The 13544-nt window shown below is 37.5% G+C and overlaps 1 protein-coding gene across 4 annotated transcripts in view; it reads left to right on the top strand.

The window, feature by feature from the left end:
- The window catches only part of atp6v0a1b (ATPase H+ transporting V0 subunit a1b), a 38006-nt gene extending 25148 nt beyond the window's left edge, over positions 1–12858 (top strand). For 2 of the 4 annotated variants that reach the window (XR_012399133.1, XR_012399132.1), the window contains exons 19-21: positions 2685–2802; positions 4631–4802; positions 10567–12858. Coding sequence is in view for 2 of the 4 variants with exons in the window: in XM_009297243.4 (XP_009295518.1) it covers positions 88–105; positions 2685–2802; positions 4631–4802; positions 10567–10660 (402 nt within the window). In the remaining 2 variants the exon portion in view is untranslated. 4 annotated transcript variants of the gene reach the window in all.
- Positions 12859–13544: the final 686 nt, after the last annotated feature.

Below are 13544 nucleotides of genomic sequence, written 5' to 3'. Positions count from 1 at the left end.
AGCCTTATTATTGATAATATATCTTGCTGTAAAATTTCTAATTGTATTTGAATTGTCTATCTAAAACTCTGCTTTTTACTTTTCAAGCATTCAGAGGAAGAACCGGTAAGAACTTTTTCTGTATTTTAACTTTTGTTAACACACGATCTTTCTCACATATCATTTATGAGTGAAAATGATTTATTATAAATGTTTTATTTAAGCACAAGTTACGATTTATTCAAATTAACAGCTTCTAATAGATTTCAAATATGTTCATAATAATAATAAAATCTAATTCTACCAGTAATAAATGAACATAAACTATCTGCTGGCCCTTTCAGTAAAGCTGTTACTCTCACTTAAATGTCACTTCGGAAACGAAAGCACATAATCAGTACCTGAGGTTATCATTGTCGTAGCACTTATTGAACTTGTTTCAGCTGCGATGGATGGTTAGGACTAAAACTTAAATTGACATAGAAAAGATAGCATTTAGTGGGAGCACAGTGGCTCAGTTGTTAGCACTGTTGCCTCACAGCAAGCAGGTCACTGGTTCGAGTCCAGGCTGAGCCAGTTGGCATTTCTGTATGAAGTTTGCATGTTCTGCCCGTGTTTATGTGGGTTTCCTCCGGGTGCTCCGGTTTCCCCCACAGTCCAAAGACAGTTAGTATAGGTGAATGGGGTAAGCAAAATTGGCCGCAGTGTATGTGTGAGTGTGAATGTATGGGTGTTTCCCACTACGGTGTAGCAGTTGGAAGGGCATCCGTTGCATAAAACATATGCCAGATTAGTTGGCCATTCAATCCGCTGTGTCAACCCTTGATAAATAAGGGACTAAGCCGAAGTTTTTGGAAGGGCATCCGCTGCGTAAAACATATGCCAGAATAGTTGGCGATTCATTCTGCTGTGGCAATACCCTGATAAATAAAAGACTAAGCCGAAGGAAAATGAATGAATGAATGAATAAAGATAGCATTTAACACATCACACAATGTGTTGTGAGTAGTTCACTGTGCAAGTGAGGTCGTTAATTCTGCTGTTACAAATAGGTAATATCATTTCACATCATGCTACTGAATTAACACTCATGAATGTAAACTATGCACTCTGAGTCACTCTGTAGCCTTGGTCTTTAGATATCCTCTAACACACCTCTGCGGTAGAACAATAAGAGTAATGCGCCAAGTTTTCCATGATGGCTATTGAGCCATTCAGCACTCTCAACGAAAGAAACAAAAGTGGAAAAGGGAAGCCAGCCCCTGCCAAACATAACTTTACAAGACTTTACAAGTGGGAAGATTACGTCCTGTGCTTTTCAGAGGAAACTCAACTGATGTAAATGTTCCCTATATATTATTAATATATTATGTACATATATATACATACATATATACAGTTGAAGTCAGAATTATTAGCCCTCCTGAATTATTAGACCGCTTGTTTATTTTTTACCCAATTTCTTCAACACATTTCTAAACATGATAGTTTTAATAACTCATTTCTAATAACTGTTTTATTTTTTATTTTTTTATACATCAAATATTAGTATTTTACACTAATATTTCACTCTGGCTGCAGTTTTTTCTGAGTTACCTTAGTATGAATGGTCATATAATGTTTGCTTTTACATCAAACATTTGTAACAATTCAAGCAAATAATCCAAAGGTTAAATATGCAAGTCATTTGTGTCAATCTTTTGAATAATCCAATGTAGAATTAAGGTTAGAGCTCCAAATAAGCATACACTCAAAAAATTATTATTATTATTATTATTATTAATATTATTATTATTATTATTATTACTATTATTATTATTCCCAACGCATACTCTGCGTAAAAGCTGAATTAGTTGGCAGTTTATTCTGCTGTTGCGACCCCTGAATAAATTTTTATTATTATTATTATTATTATTATTATTATTTTGCTGCTTGTTTAAACTTACTCCCAAGGCTGTTTTTATCAAAGTTGATATTTAGCGCACCATGTTGGTGTTTCGTAATATGTTATTTTTTACGAGGTGGGTCGTTAGCTTAACACTAAACCTTCAACCTAGCGGACCAGGACATACACACATGCACTACGGATAATTTAGCTTACCCAATTCGCCTACAGGGCATGTCTTTGGACCAGAGCACCTGGAAGAAACCCACACAAACACTGGGAGACTATGTTTGTTTGAACTACTTATTTAAAATGAGCTGAAACAACACAATTCTTAAGTTATTTTAACTTAATTGTTGGCCACTTAAATTTGCCAAAACCAATTCACTTAGTGAAGTTTATTTATAAACTAATTTCGAGAGGAGCATGAGCTTATGATTGATCATTAACTAATGCATGATTCACCAATCAGATGGTTTTTAACTCTAAAAAATAACCAGAGTTTCGTACTTTAGTTATCTTCGCCTTGAAGAATCCCCCCTTCCACCCTACTCTTCCACCTTTCCCTTTACAGAGCGGCATGGTGGCACAGTGGTTAGCACTGCTGCCTCACAGCAAGAACATCACTGGTTCAAAACCTTAACAGGCCAGTTGTCGTTTCTGTGTGGAGTTTACATGCTTAACAGGCCAGTTGTCGTTTCTGTGTGGAGTTTACATGCTTAACAGGCCAGTTGTCGTTTCTGTGTGGAGTTTACATGCTCTCCCCGTGCTTTTGACTTCGGGATCCTACATTCATTACCCTTTCCTTTTTTTTCTGCAGTTTAACTTTGGAGACATGGCTGTTCATCAGGCCATTCACACTATAGAGTATTGCCTGGGCTGCATCTCCAACACGGCCTCATACCTGCGACTCTGGGCCCTTAGTTTGGCTCACGCTCGTAAGTGCGCACACACACATATACACGCTTGTTTTTGTGAATTGTGAAGACATTCCATACACTAAATAAAGTAAAACTACTGTGTTGTTCATTCAGTGTAAATGTAAATTTGGTTTCCCCTGGGCAGAGTGAATGTTTTGATTAATATTAAATGACATTTTTCAGGATCAGCCAAGTCCATTTTAAAACAAATACTTCATTGATCTAAGAGTAAAAAAGTTTTTCCATATTAAAAATTTCCTTTGTGCACTCACAGGCCACTTTATTAGGTACAGCTGTCCAACTGTTCTGTTAACGCACATTTCTAATCAGCCAGCAGTTGAATGCATTTAGGCATGTAGACATGGTCAAGACGATGTGCTGCAGTTCGAAACGAGCATCAGAATGGGGAAGAAAAGTGATTTTAGTGACTTTAAATGTGGCATGGTTGTTGGTGTCAGACAGGATGGTCTGAGTATTTCAGAAACTGCTGATCTACTGGGATTTTCACGCACAACCATATCTAGGGTTTACAGAGAATGGTCCAAAAAAGAAAAAAAATATCCAGTGAGTGGCAGTTCTGTAGGTGCGAATGGCTTGTTGATGCCAGAGGTCAAAGGAGAATGGCCAGACTAGTTGAGCTGATGGAAAAGCAACAGTAACTCAAATAAGCACTCGTTACAACTGAGGTCTGCAGAAGAGCATCTCTGAACATATCCAACCTTGAGGCTACAGCAGCAGGAGACCACACTGGGTGCCACTATTGTCAGCTAAGAACAGGTCAGTGAGGCTACAATCGCACAGGTTCAACAAAATTGGACAATAGAAGACTGGAAAAATATTTCCTGGTCTGATGAGTCTCGATTTCTTCTTGACATTTGGATATTAGATTCAGAGATTGGCGTCAACAACATGAAAGCATGGATCTATCCTTGCTGTATCAACAGTTCAGGCTGCTGTTGTAATTATGTGCTGGATATTTTCTTCGCACACTGTGGGCCCATTTGTACCAATTGAGCATCGTGTCAACTCCACAGCCTACCTGAGTATTGTTGCTGACCATGTCCATCCCATATGGCCACAGTGTACGCATCTTCTGATGGCTACTTTCAGCAGGATAACACACCATGTCATAAAGCTTGAATCATCTCAGACTGGTTTATTGAACAGTACAATGAGTTCACTGAACTCAATGTTCTCTACAGTTACTAGATCTCAATCCAATAGAGCACCTTTGGGATGTGGTGAAACAGGAGATTCACATAACAAATGTGCAGCTGACAAATCTGCAGCAACTGCGTGACGCTATCATGTCAGTATGGACCAAAATCTCTGATGAATATATTCAGTAGCTTGTTGAATTTATACCACGAGCGATTAAAACAGTTCTGAAGGGAAAAGGGAGTCCAACCTGGTACTAGTGAGGTGTACCTAATAAAGTGGCCGGTGAGTGTATGTTGAATGTAAATATTTTGGATCTGAATTCAATTGTACTTACAATACTTACAAAAATTGTCGTTTTTTTAAAGTCAGTTCCAAGTGTATTTTTTTTACATTGAAGGTTTCTATTGTTTTGATACTGTACAAGCTGTATTTTCTATCACCCTGCCACTCACAGAAAACTATGTGCATCCTTACTCTCTGGTAAAAATCATTCTGTATGATTTATAAACCTTTTAAAAAACTGGGCATATGTCCGCATATATCACCTTCACCTTGTAATATCTACAGTATGCATTGCCCATGTTGCTATACTAAATTGTGTCGTTATATGTCACAAAAACACACATATATCAACAGCACATCCACTGGCTTATTGAAATGTAACTGGATTTTTTGTCTCTATCAGAGTTGTCTGAGGTGCTTTGGGGAATGGTAATGCGTCTTGGACTGTCCTCTAGAAGTGGTGGGGGATTCTTTGGCTTGTCTATCATTTTCTCTGCCTTTGCAACGCTAACAGTGTGCATCTTACTCATCATGGAGGGATTGTCTGCCTTCTTGCATGCTCTGCGCTTGCATTGGTAAGACACAAACACACCTGGAAAGCTATGATTTATTTTGAACATACCTCAAAATCATCTATTTTCAAATCGTACCAATTTATCTGCAACACTTTCACTGATTTTATGAAACCTTTACTCTAATTTCAATCAAACACCACACGATAAAAGCTTATTTGCTAATTCAATTCTGCAGCCATTGAGCTTGCTTGCTCAACATGTAAAGGTGTTATATGTAAGTTGACTCTTTCAAAGGCATAAAAACCCTAATATGTTTCCAGATATTTAGGAAAATGATGAGGTAACATATTTAGGCAACACTTTACAATAGCAGTACATGAATAATGATGTATTAATATGTCAACTAAACATGATTAATGCATGTGCTAATCATGAATTGACTTTATCTACAATATGAGTCACATGAATTAATGTGTGAATAACGGATACCTTAATTACTTGTTAGTACATGCTGTCAACTAATGTATTAATTAACATTTAAGTTTAACCTAATGTAACCAACATAATGAGCTGTTAATGTATATTTGTCATGACTTTACTTGGAGGGGCACATCACCATTAACTCATCCTTAACTACTCATGAACTCCTGTGTTTAAACTGTTTATGTTGATGTTCACTGAACACTTTTCTATTGTTAGTGCACTTTTATTGTTAACGCACTTGACTGCCCACATAGTAAAATTTCTCTGGCCCACACAATCAGGTTTTGCTTGGCCCACATGCCGCAGTGAATTACGGTACATGACTGGACCAAATCTGGCTTCCAGACAAGGGCCAAACACAGACCATATCTGGGCCAAGTCTCAGCCAAGTTAATAACTCATAACTGGGCCTGAACTGGGCCAGATAGGTTGGTGTGTCACGATTGCAATGAAATTGATAAACCCATGGAGTGATGCGCTTTAGGCACACTATGGACACGCTTTTTCTCAAAGTGACCTGATTGGTAGAATTTTTTTTCTTTACTCAAAAATGATTTTAGTGTATTTTAAATGTGGGTCAAGACTGGCCAAACTCAAATGGCCCACTTATCAAATTTTTAAATACTACGTTTTTCATCTGGCCCAAATCTTGTGTGCCGCCTTAAAAACGGTGCCACCTCTGCCAAACCCGGGCCATGTTTGGCCCACATGCTGTATGCCAGTGGCGGATGAATGCCTGCTGTGCCAGCTTTTTGCCAAATCTGGGCCAAAATTCTTTGCTACTAGGGTGGTGTCCATAACGAGTTCATGAGTAGTTAGGAATGGGTTAATGATGAAGTGCCCCTACAAGTAGTCATGACATAATTATACATTAATTATACATTATTGTGAGTTCATGATGGTTAAATTAAGCATAAACTAATGTGGTAATTTATACAATAATTAACAAACAAACATTACTAAGACGTAATTAAGGTAGGCGTTAAAGTTAGTTCTTGGTTAGCACGAGCATTAACTCATTATTAGATCATAATAAAGTGATGTTTAGTTATTGTTATTGTAAAGTGTTACCCATATTTGTTTGTCTGAAAAACAATGCTGGCGGTTCATTCTGCTGTGGCGGCCGAAGATTAATAAAGGGACTAAGCTGAAAAGAAAATGAATGCATGAATAAATTAATGAACGAACGAACGAATAACAATGCTAAAGTCAGTTATTCTCCTTTGAAAATGTGCATTCCGTGTGGAATGTATGTCTTTGTTTGGATCTCCAAAACCCTGCCCACTCCCCCTTTATCCAATTATATTTCAGCACTCTGTGTTGTCTTGGTGGAAACAGCGTATTTAATTTCAGCCGTGAAGGCTGCTTCAATGTATGTTGCTGAAAATGTGAACTCCAGAGGATGGTAGCATCCTCTGAAATGAGACACAGATCAGAGGTATAAAAATACACATAAGGTGGTTTCAATTTGCAAACAATATAAATATTACTAATGTAAACATTGCAGCAGCTTATTTGTCTGTTCGCACCAGTTGCAACACGACAGAAACATTTAAATACCAGAGCCATTGCAGAATAATGCACTCCAACGAAATTGTAAGGTTTACAATCAAATTAATGCATATTTAACCTATTTAACATTATTAAAAGTACATTTAGAGTGGGTCACAGTTCCAAATTTCATTTTCAAACTTTATGTTTGCAAGTTTTGTTTAGTTTTTTGAGGTAAACTATCTGTTGCTGCTTTTAGTATCGCAATAAATGTCACATAAAATGGTATTCAAACTCACACTGGTAGCATTTAACACTGATTAAAGCATATAATTCAACACAGGCTCATTGTGAAAGCATACCCCCATATACATCTCTGGAGAATGCAAATTATGTAGCCAGAGCTATGTATGGCTGCATTTAATCTTTAAAGCGCTATGGGACAGTATGATGCCACCAATAGCTTCTGTTTCTTTCCGCTCACCTCCGATTGGACGACTTTTCCCGCTGTTACCAGTTTGCCCAGTAGTTCGCCGCGCATGTTGGTGAACTTGAGAAGTAGGGAGGAGTTAACTGCGATGATGGGGTTCGAGTCTGGTGAAGAACGGTTCCAGTAAGTAGGTAAAACAAAGAGAAAAGGCAAAAAATAAATAATCTAGTAAATAAAAGGGAGAGAACATGGTAAAATCTGAAAATGTGGTAAAAAGGGGCTGCAAGAGATTTTTCTTTTTCTGGATGGTATTTGAAAACACTAATGGTTGGGTTTAGGGAAGAGGATGGGTGGAGGGATCGGTCAGTCAGTCAGTCAGACTGGTGGTTTTACGCAATAGCATGCTCGAATGGCACTTGTGAGAGAAATTTGAGATCTGAAAAAGTCTACACAGTGTCCTCTGGTGGATTTTCGGGGGAAAAAATTGCATAAAAACGTACCTCTTGGAACATATTTTGTGATTTCCAGAAATTTATACAGGGGTACAATGAGCCTGTGTTTATGTCAGGATGTTGCAGAAAAAGAAACTAGAAACTGATAGCCCAGCAGTTAGTGCCACAAGATATAGCACAATATCGCATTGGGTGTCCTGAGTTCGAATCCCGCCTCTTGGACCTTTCCCGATCATGTCCTCCTCTCTCTTTTCTTACTGTCCTATAGGCAAAAATGTCCAAAATAATCATATACGGTGTATGTATAATTATGCACTATGTACCCTATAGTGTATAGCATAATATAAGTAGCACTACATGACTCTACACATTACATTTTGACATGATAGTTATAAGTTTGATGTTTTACTTGAAGTCACATTTTATCATGCAATAACTTACTGGATCTCACTGATTCAGTATTTCTCAAAAGTTGAGGTAAATATTTATAGAAAAAAGGTGGTATATGCACAAATACTGTACAAAACACCATGTTAACACACAGTTCAGTGAAAAAGCATTACATGTGAACTGTCAAATATTGATCATCATCAGCTCTTTACAATTTATGTTGAATATTTAACATGAAACTTTAAATGCTTTAAAGTTCTCCTTTCTAATCCGACCAATAGCTTATGACAACTACTTGTTATTTAATTCATATATTCATTCATTGCCAGGAGAGGTCATATACTGAAACACAGCTACTGCATGCTAAAGTCACAGCAAGAACAAGACTTTGAGGAAGAGGCGCTAATTCTAGCATTTCAATGTCATTCCCAGCCTGACTCATTCCGAATGCTTTCCACGTATGCCGCACACACAGATAGGTTGGAGGTAAATTAGGTTGTTTTTATTTGTTCCGTGTGCGGAAAGCAGAAAGAGTCTTTTCTCTCATGACTCAAATATGTACCACAGCAGCGAGACATTCCTCCTCTCTTAAATATTTCCATATCTTATGTATTTTTAAACTCAAAAGCAAGCTGTACATCTGGAATAAATGTTCCCTCTTTGTGTTAATTTCTCTTTTTTTCCCTTTTCCCTTCATTTATTGAAAGCTTCTGGGTCGAAGGCTTAAACGGAACATCATTTACTTTTTATCATATATTTTTAAAATTCGTTTTTAAACAATTCCATGTCATATAATCACTCACTCGCCGCTTTCTGATTGATTCCAAACGTTTGTATCTGACCATTACCTTGCTCAAAACCTCACCCTTCAGTTTAGAAATATGCTCTTTCAACTGCAAATCCAAACACTCTTATCTGAGGTCTGTTGATAGTGACGGAATGTGTGATTAGAGCTCCTTGCAACATAATGTTTTGGGGTAAACCTGGAGAAACTGAAAGGCAGATTTAGGGAAATACCTTAACTGTTTAACTTACTTAGCTTAAATGTATGAAAGTTTCTGAATTAAACCTTTAACATACAGTAAAATATGTTGAACGGGATACACTATATTTATTTACAAGCAGAGTATTACCTTATTATCTTTTTAACTGTTAGCATATACAGCATTCTTGTTTGTATATAAATGTATATGTTTTTTGCACTGACCATTCTAAGGACATCAATAGAGCTCTTATGTTTTTGTTTTACAGTCTGTTTTTTAATGTGTAACTTATAATTTTTCCGGTATTTAAAACTGATACTGAGGGAATTTAGCCGTTGTGTTTATCACAGTGGCAGCTGGTGGAATATTTGCTAGTAGGGCTGTACCACATCCTACAATTTTTAGGCAAACATTGTAGTATCGTTCAATGATAAACTATTAAACATAAAAAAATAACTGAATAAAATGTTAAGACTAGAGTTTGAGTGGTTAAAGAAGTAGTTGACCCATAAATGAATTACTGCATAACATCAACACAGGCTCATTCTGAAAATATAGCCCTAAAAACATTTCTGGAGATCAGGAATTATGTAGCCAAAGCTACGTATGCAACCCAGGCTCATTCTGGAAACGTAGCCCCGCGGACGTTTCTGGAGACCGCGAAATATGTCCCGGGAGTTAGGTATTTGTGCAGTTCTTGTTTTGGCAAATCCGTTCGCACCCGCACTGTTCTCGCGTAAAAATCTGATAGAGGCCGCTGTCGAGCGACCGTCTGTTCGACTGACTGAATGACTGAACGATCGATTGGCCGGCCGGCCGACCCACCCTCCTCTACGGGGCAGTGTGACGCCGTTCCTTTTTGTGCTTACTAGCTGACCACTTACCGCCATGTGGATGGCTTTTCCGCTGTTACCAGTTTGTCTGGTGGCTCATAGCGTACTTTAGTGGACTTGTGACCTAGAGCAGAGTTGACCGTGCAACTAAGGTTTGAGTTCGTCTAGGAATGGTTCCAGACAGCAAAAAAAAAAAGAAAAAAAAAAGGGTTAATTAACAGGGTGAGAATGTGGTAAGTCGGAAAACAAGGTAAGAACTGCAGCGAGTGCTTTTCATTTTCTGGATTGCTTTGGAAAACACTGTCGGTTGGGTTATGGGAAGTGGGTGATCAGGTCAGTCAGTGCTTTTGAAAACACTATGGGTTGGGTTTAGGGAAGGAGGAGCATGGGTCAGTTGACATCAGTTTACGTGAGAACAGCAGGCATTTGAAAAAGTGTACACAGCGGCCTCTGGTGGATTCGTGAAAACAAAAAATGCACAAAAACGTACTGCCTGGAACGTATTTTACGCTGTCCAGAAATGTATACTGGGGTACATATCAGTAGTGAGCCTGGGTTGCATTCCTCATATATCCAGACAGCCCAACCCGATTCTCACTCTTTCGCTTCACCACACTTCTGCTTTTCAGGAAATGAGCGTAACACACTGTGTGTGAATAAATATTCAAGTACAATGCCGTCAACAGGAATGCACAGCTGTTTTTGATATGAAATGTTCTGCTCTGACATTGGGTCCTTTGTCCTGCCTTTCCTGTCATTCAGGGTGGAGTTCCAGAACAAATTCTACACAGGACAGGGCTTCAAGTTTGTCCCGTTTTCCTTCGAGAGCATCCTAGAGGGTCGATTTGACGAATGAGAGCTACTAACCATCTGAAATCTGACCAATTCCCTTTCCTGCATGGATCCCATCTCGCTCTGTCCTCTGCAGAAGCAGTGCTGTCTGGTGAAGTGTTTGTAAAATGTGACCCCTGACCTCTAAATGCACCTTTTTCCAGAGTGCTTATTTGAGATATGTTGTGTTCTGTGAGCCTTTTTTCTAGATTTATGGCCCCACTTGACGTAACAGTCCCTCAAAGCAGCGTATTAACTATAATTGATGTTACATAATGTCAGATGGGTGAAAATCAAGCAGTGTGTAAAAAAAAAAAAAGCGTGTCCTCATAGTGACCTACTTTAAATACTTCGATTTTATCCTTATTGTCTTTGTCCACACAGATTTTTTTAAAGGGCACCTATTTGACCTCTTTTACAAGATGTAAGGTAAGCCTTTGGTGTCCCAGAATGTATAGTTTCACCTTAAAATACCCTTCAGATCATTTATAATATGCTAATTTTAGTGTCTGAGTACAGTGTAGCTGTTTTTTTAGCCTGTGGCTTTAAATGCAAATGAGTGGCTTTTCCCCACCCACCACTCCCATGTGCATGTCTGCTTCTGCTGCATAAGCATCAGATAAACAGCAGTCAGTGACAGAGACAGACACTACAATACAGCTCATTAGTCAGAAATACCAAGTAAGTTTATTTCATGTATTTGTGGTGGAGTTTATTCAAGCCTTTCTGAAAGGATGAGTCTCACACAAATGCCGTTTTTTGGTGGGCGGGGAAAACCGCACTCTTACATCACATTGCGGTGAGCCTCAAAATCCCTGTGATTTGGGTCATATTTTAAGGTCAGGAAATTTAAAAAAAGAGACTTGTTGTGTTTGTCCCTCCAGTATGACAGTGGACACACTATACATACACACTGCTCTGTCCAAACAGCTTAAAAAAAGATGATTTTCACCATTGGTGCCCTTCAAACAAATGTGGGGAAAAAAAACTCTTTATATAAAATACATTTATTTTAAAAATACCCTTGTCGACATCTTGCAAATGTAAATCTAAGTTATATCCTGCAGTTCAGAGTTTATATCTTAATTCTGAATATTTTTCCGTCAGAAAAATGAATTGGAAAAAGCTTTCATGCTTTTCAGTTGTTAGTAAACATCAGAATTATAAAAAATATATAACATATTAATTACAAATTATAACTTGCAATTTGTATCATATGAACTAATAATAATTGTATTATAAAGTCTGAATTGTGAGTTGAGTTTTTATTATTCTGAGAGAAACGAGCTACCATAAAATTGAGAATGAAAAGTTTAACAAATTATTTAGAATCAATATTAATATTACACACACAAAAAAAGCCTTATATAGATAAATATAAATATACAGATGTTTCAGAGCAATGTGAGGTCAAATTAAAAAATCTGATTGGCTATAACAAATATCCATGAATTTACATGAAAGTTTCACAGCAAACTAAAAAAACTGGATTCATCTATAACTGTTAGCAAGACTAGCCTATATGGTCATATTACATCAGTGTTGATGTTGATAAAATGTTGCACATTTTCCATGTCTTCTTAACAAAAGATCTAATTCGGATCATCAGCTCATTAGCAGAGACTGAAAGACCTGTAATGGGTGTAACAGACATTGGAGACATCCAAAATAAGCAGTGCTGGTGGTCCTCCAGCAACGTGGTTAAGAAACACTGTATTACATGATGGCTAAATCATTTCCCTGATAATGTCATTGTGATTTTCTTGTGTTTCTCCACAAGTCATTCTATTGTATTCATGTTGTTATGAAAGGAAAGATTCAGTTGATGGTTACAGGAATAATATCTTGTTAAATGTACTCAGTGTTGAGTTAAACAACTAGTCCCAAAATAGCAACATTTTACAAAAGATACCATCATGCTATTGAGTTAAAGATATCATTAAATATCATGAGGCAGCTAAAAGCGTACAGGGATCAGTGTCTGCTGGACTGTCTTGATCTGCAAGCAAAACATATCAACATGAAAATGAAAGGAAAATATTGAATTGATCTATTTATTTATTGCTGAGTTTATCAGTGTTGTGGTGTGGCAAGTGTTTTACGTGCAGAAAAGAGTGTTTGCATGAGTGAACATTTCAGTGAGACCGACAGAAGAGTCAAAGATGTTTGTTGTGAAATCCAGTTCCTCCAAATTCTGACAATTAAACATCAGAGGACAGTAAAGTCGTGTCAGTGTTTCTTTCTAAACCTCTTTGCTCTCATCAAATATACTGTACATTTCATCTTTGGTTATAAAGGTCTATTTTGTGTTGTGACATTTGTTAGAGGGGACCTATAATGCCCCTTTTTAGAAGATGTAAAATGACGTAAACAATAAAAATTTTGTGTATGTGAAGTTTCAGCTCAAAATACCACAAAAATAATTTTAATAACACTCTTTAAATCTGCCCATTTTGGACTTTGATTCAAATTGTGCTGTTTTGGTGACTGTTGCTTTAAATTCAAATGAGATCTTTTCAAAAGAGGGTGGAGCTATGCATGCCTATGTGTCTGCTTAAAGCTCTAATGGCAGACTGCTTTCACTAAGGACTGTCTATGCTAATGAGGGAGAAATAGTCACTAATGGGTGGGTTTTTCCCTCTCTAATGAAAGGGGGGAAATCAAAGTGTTTCTAAAGTGTGATTACATAAAGAAAAAAAATAGAATTAAGTAATTTCCAATTTAAAATTACTAATCAGCCAATCACATGGCACAATCAAACTTAATGCATTTAGGCATGTAGACATGGTCAAGACGATCTGCTGCAGATCAAACCGAGCATCAGAATGAGGAAGAAAGGTGATTTAAGGGACTTTGAATGTGGCATGGTTGTTGGTGGCACCTGGGCTCTGAGTATTTCAGAAACTGCT

The sequence above is a fragment of the Danio rerio genome, chromosome 24, assembly GCF_049306965.1.
Source record: "Danio rerio strain Tuebingen ecotype United States chromosome 24, GRCz12tu, whole genome shotgun sequence".
Taxonomy (NCBI): Eukaryota; Metazoa; Chordata; class Actinopteri; order Cypriniformes; family Danionidae; genus Danio; species Danio rerio.
This window is presented reverse-complemented; position numbering and strand designations above follow the sequence as displayed.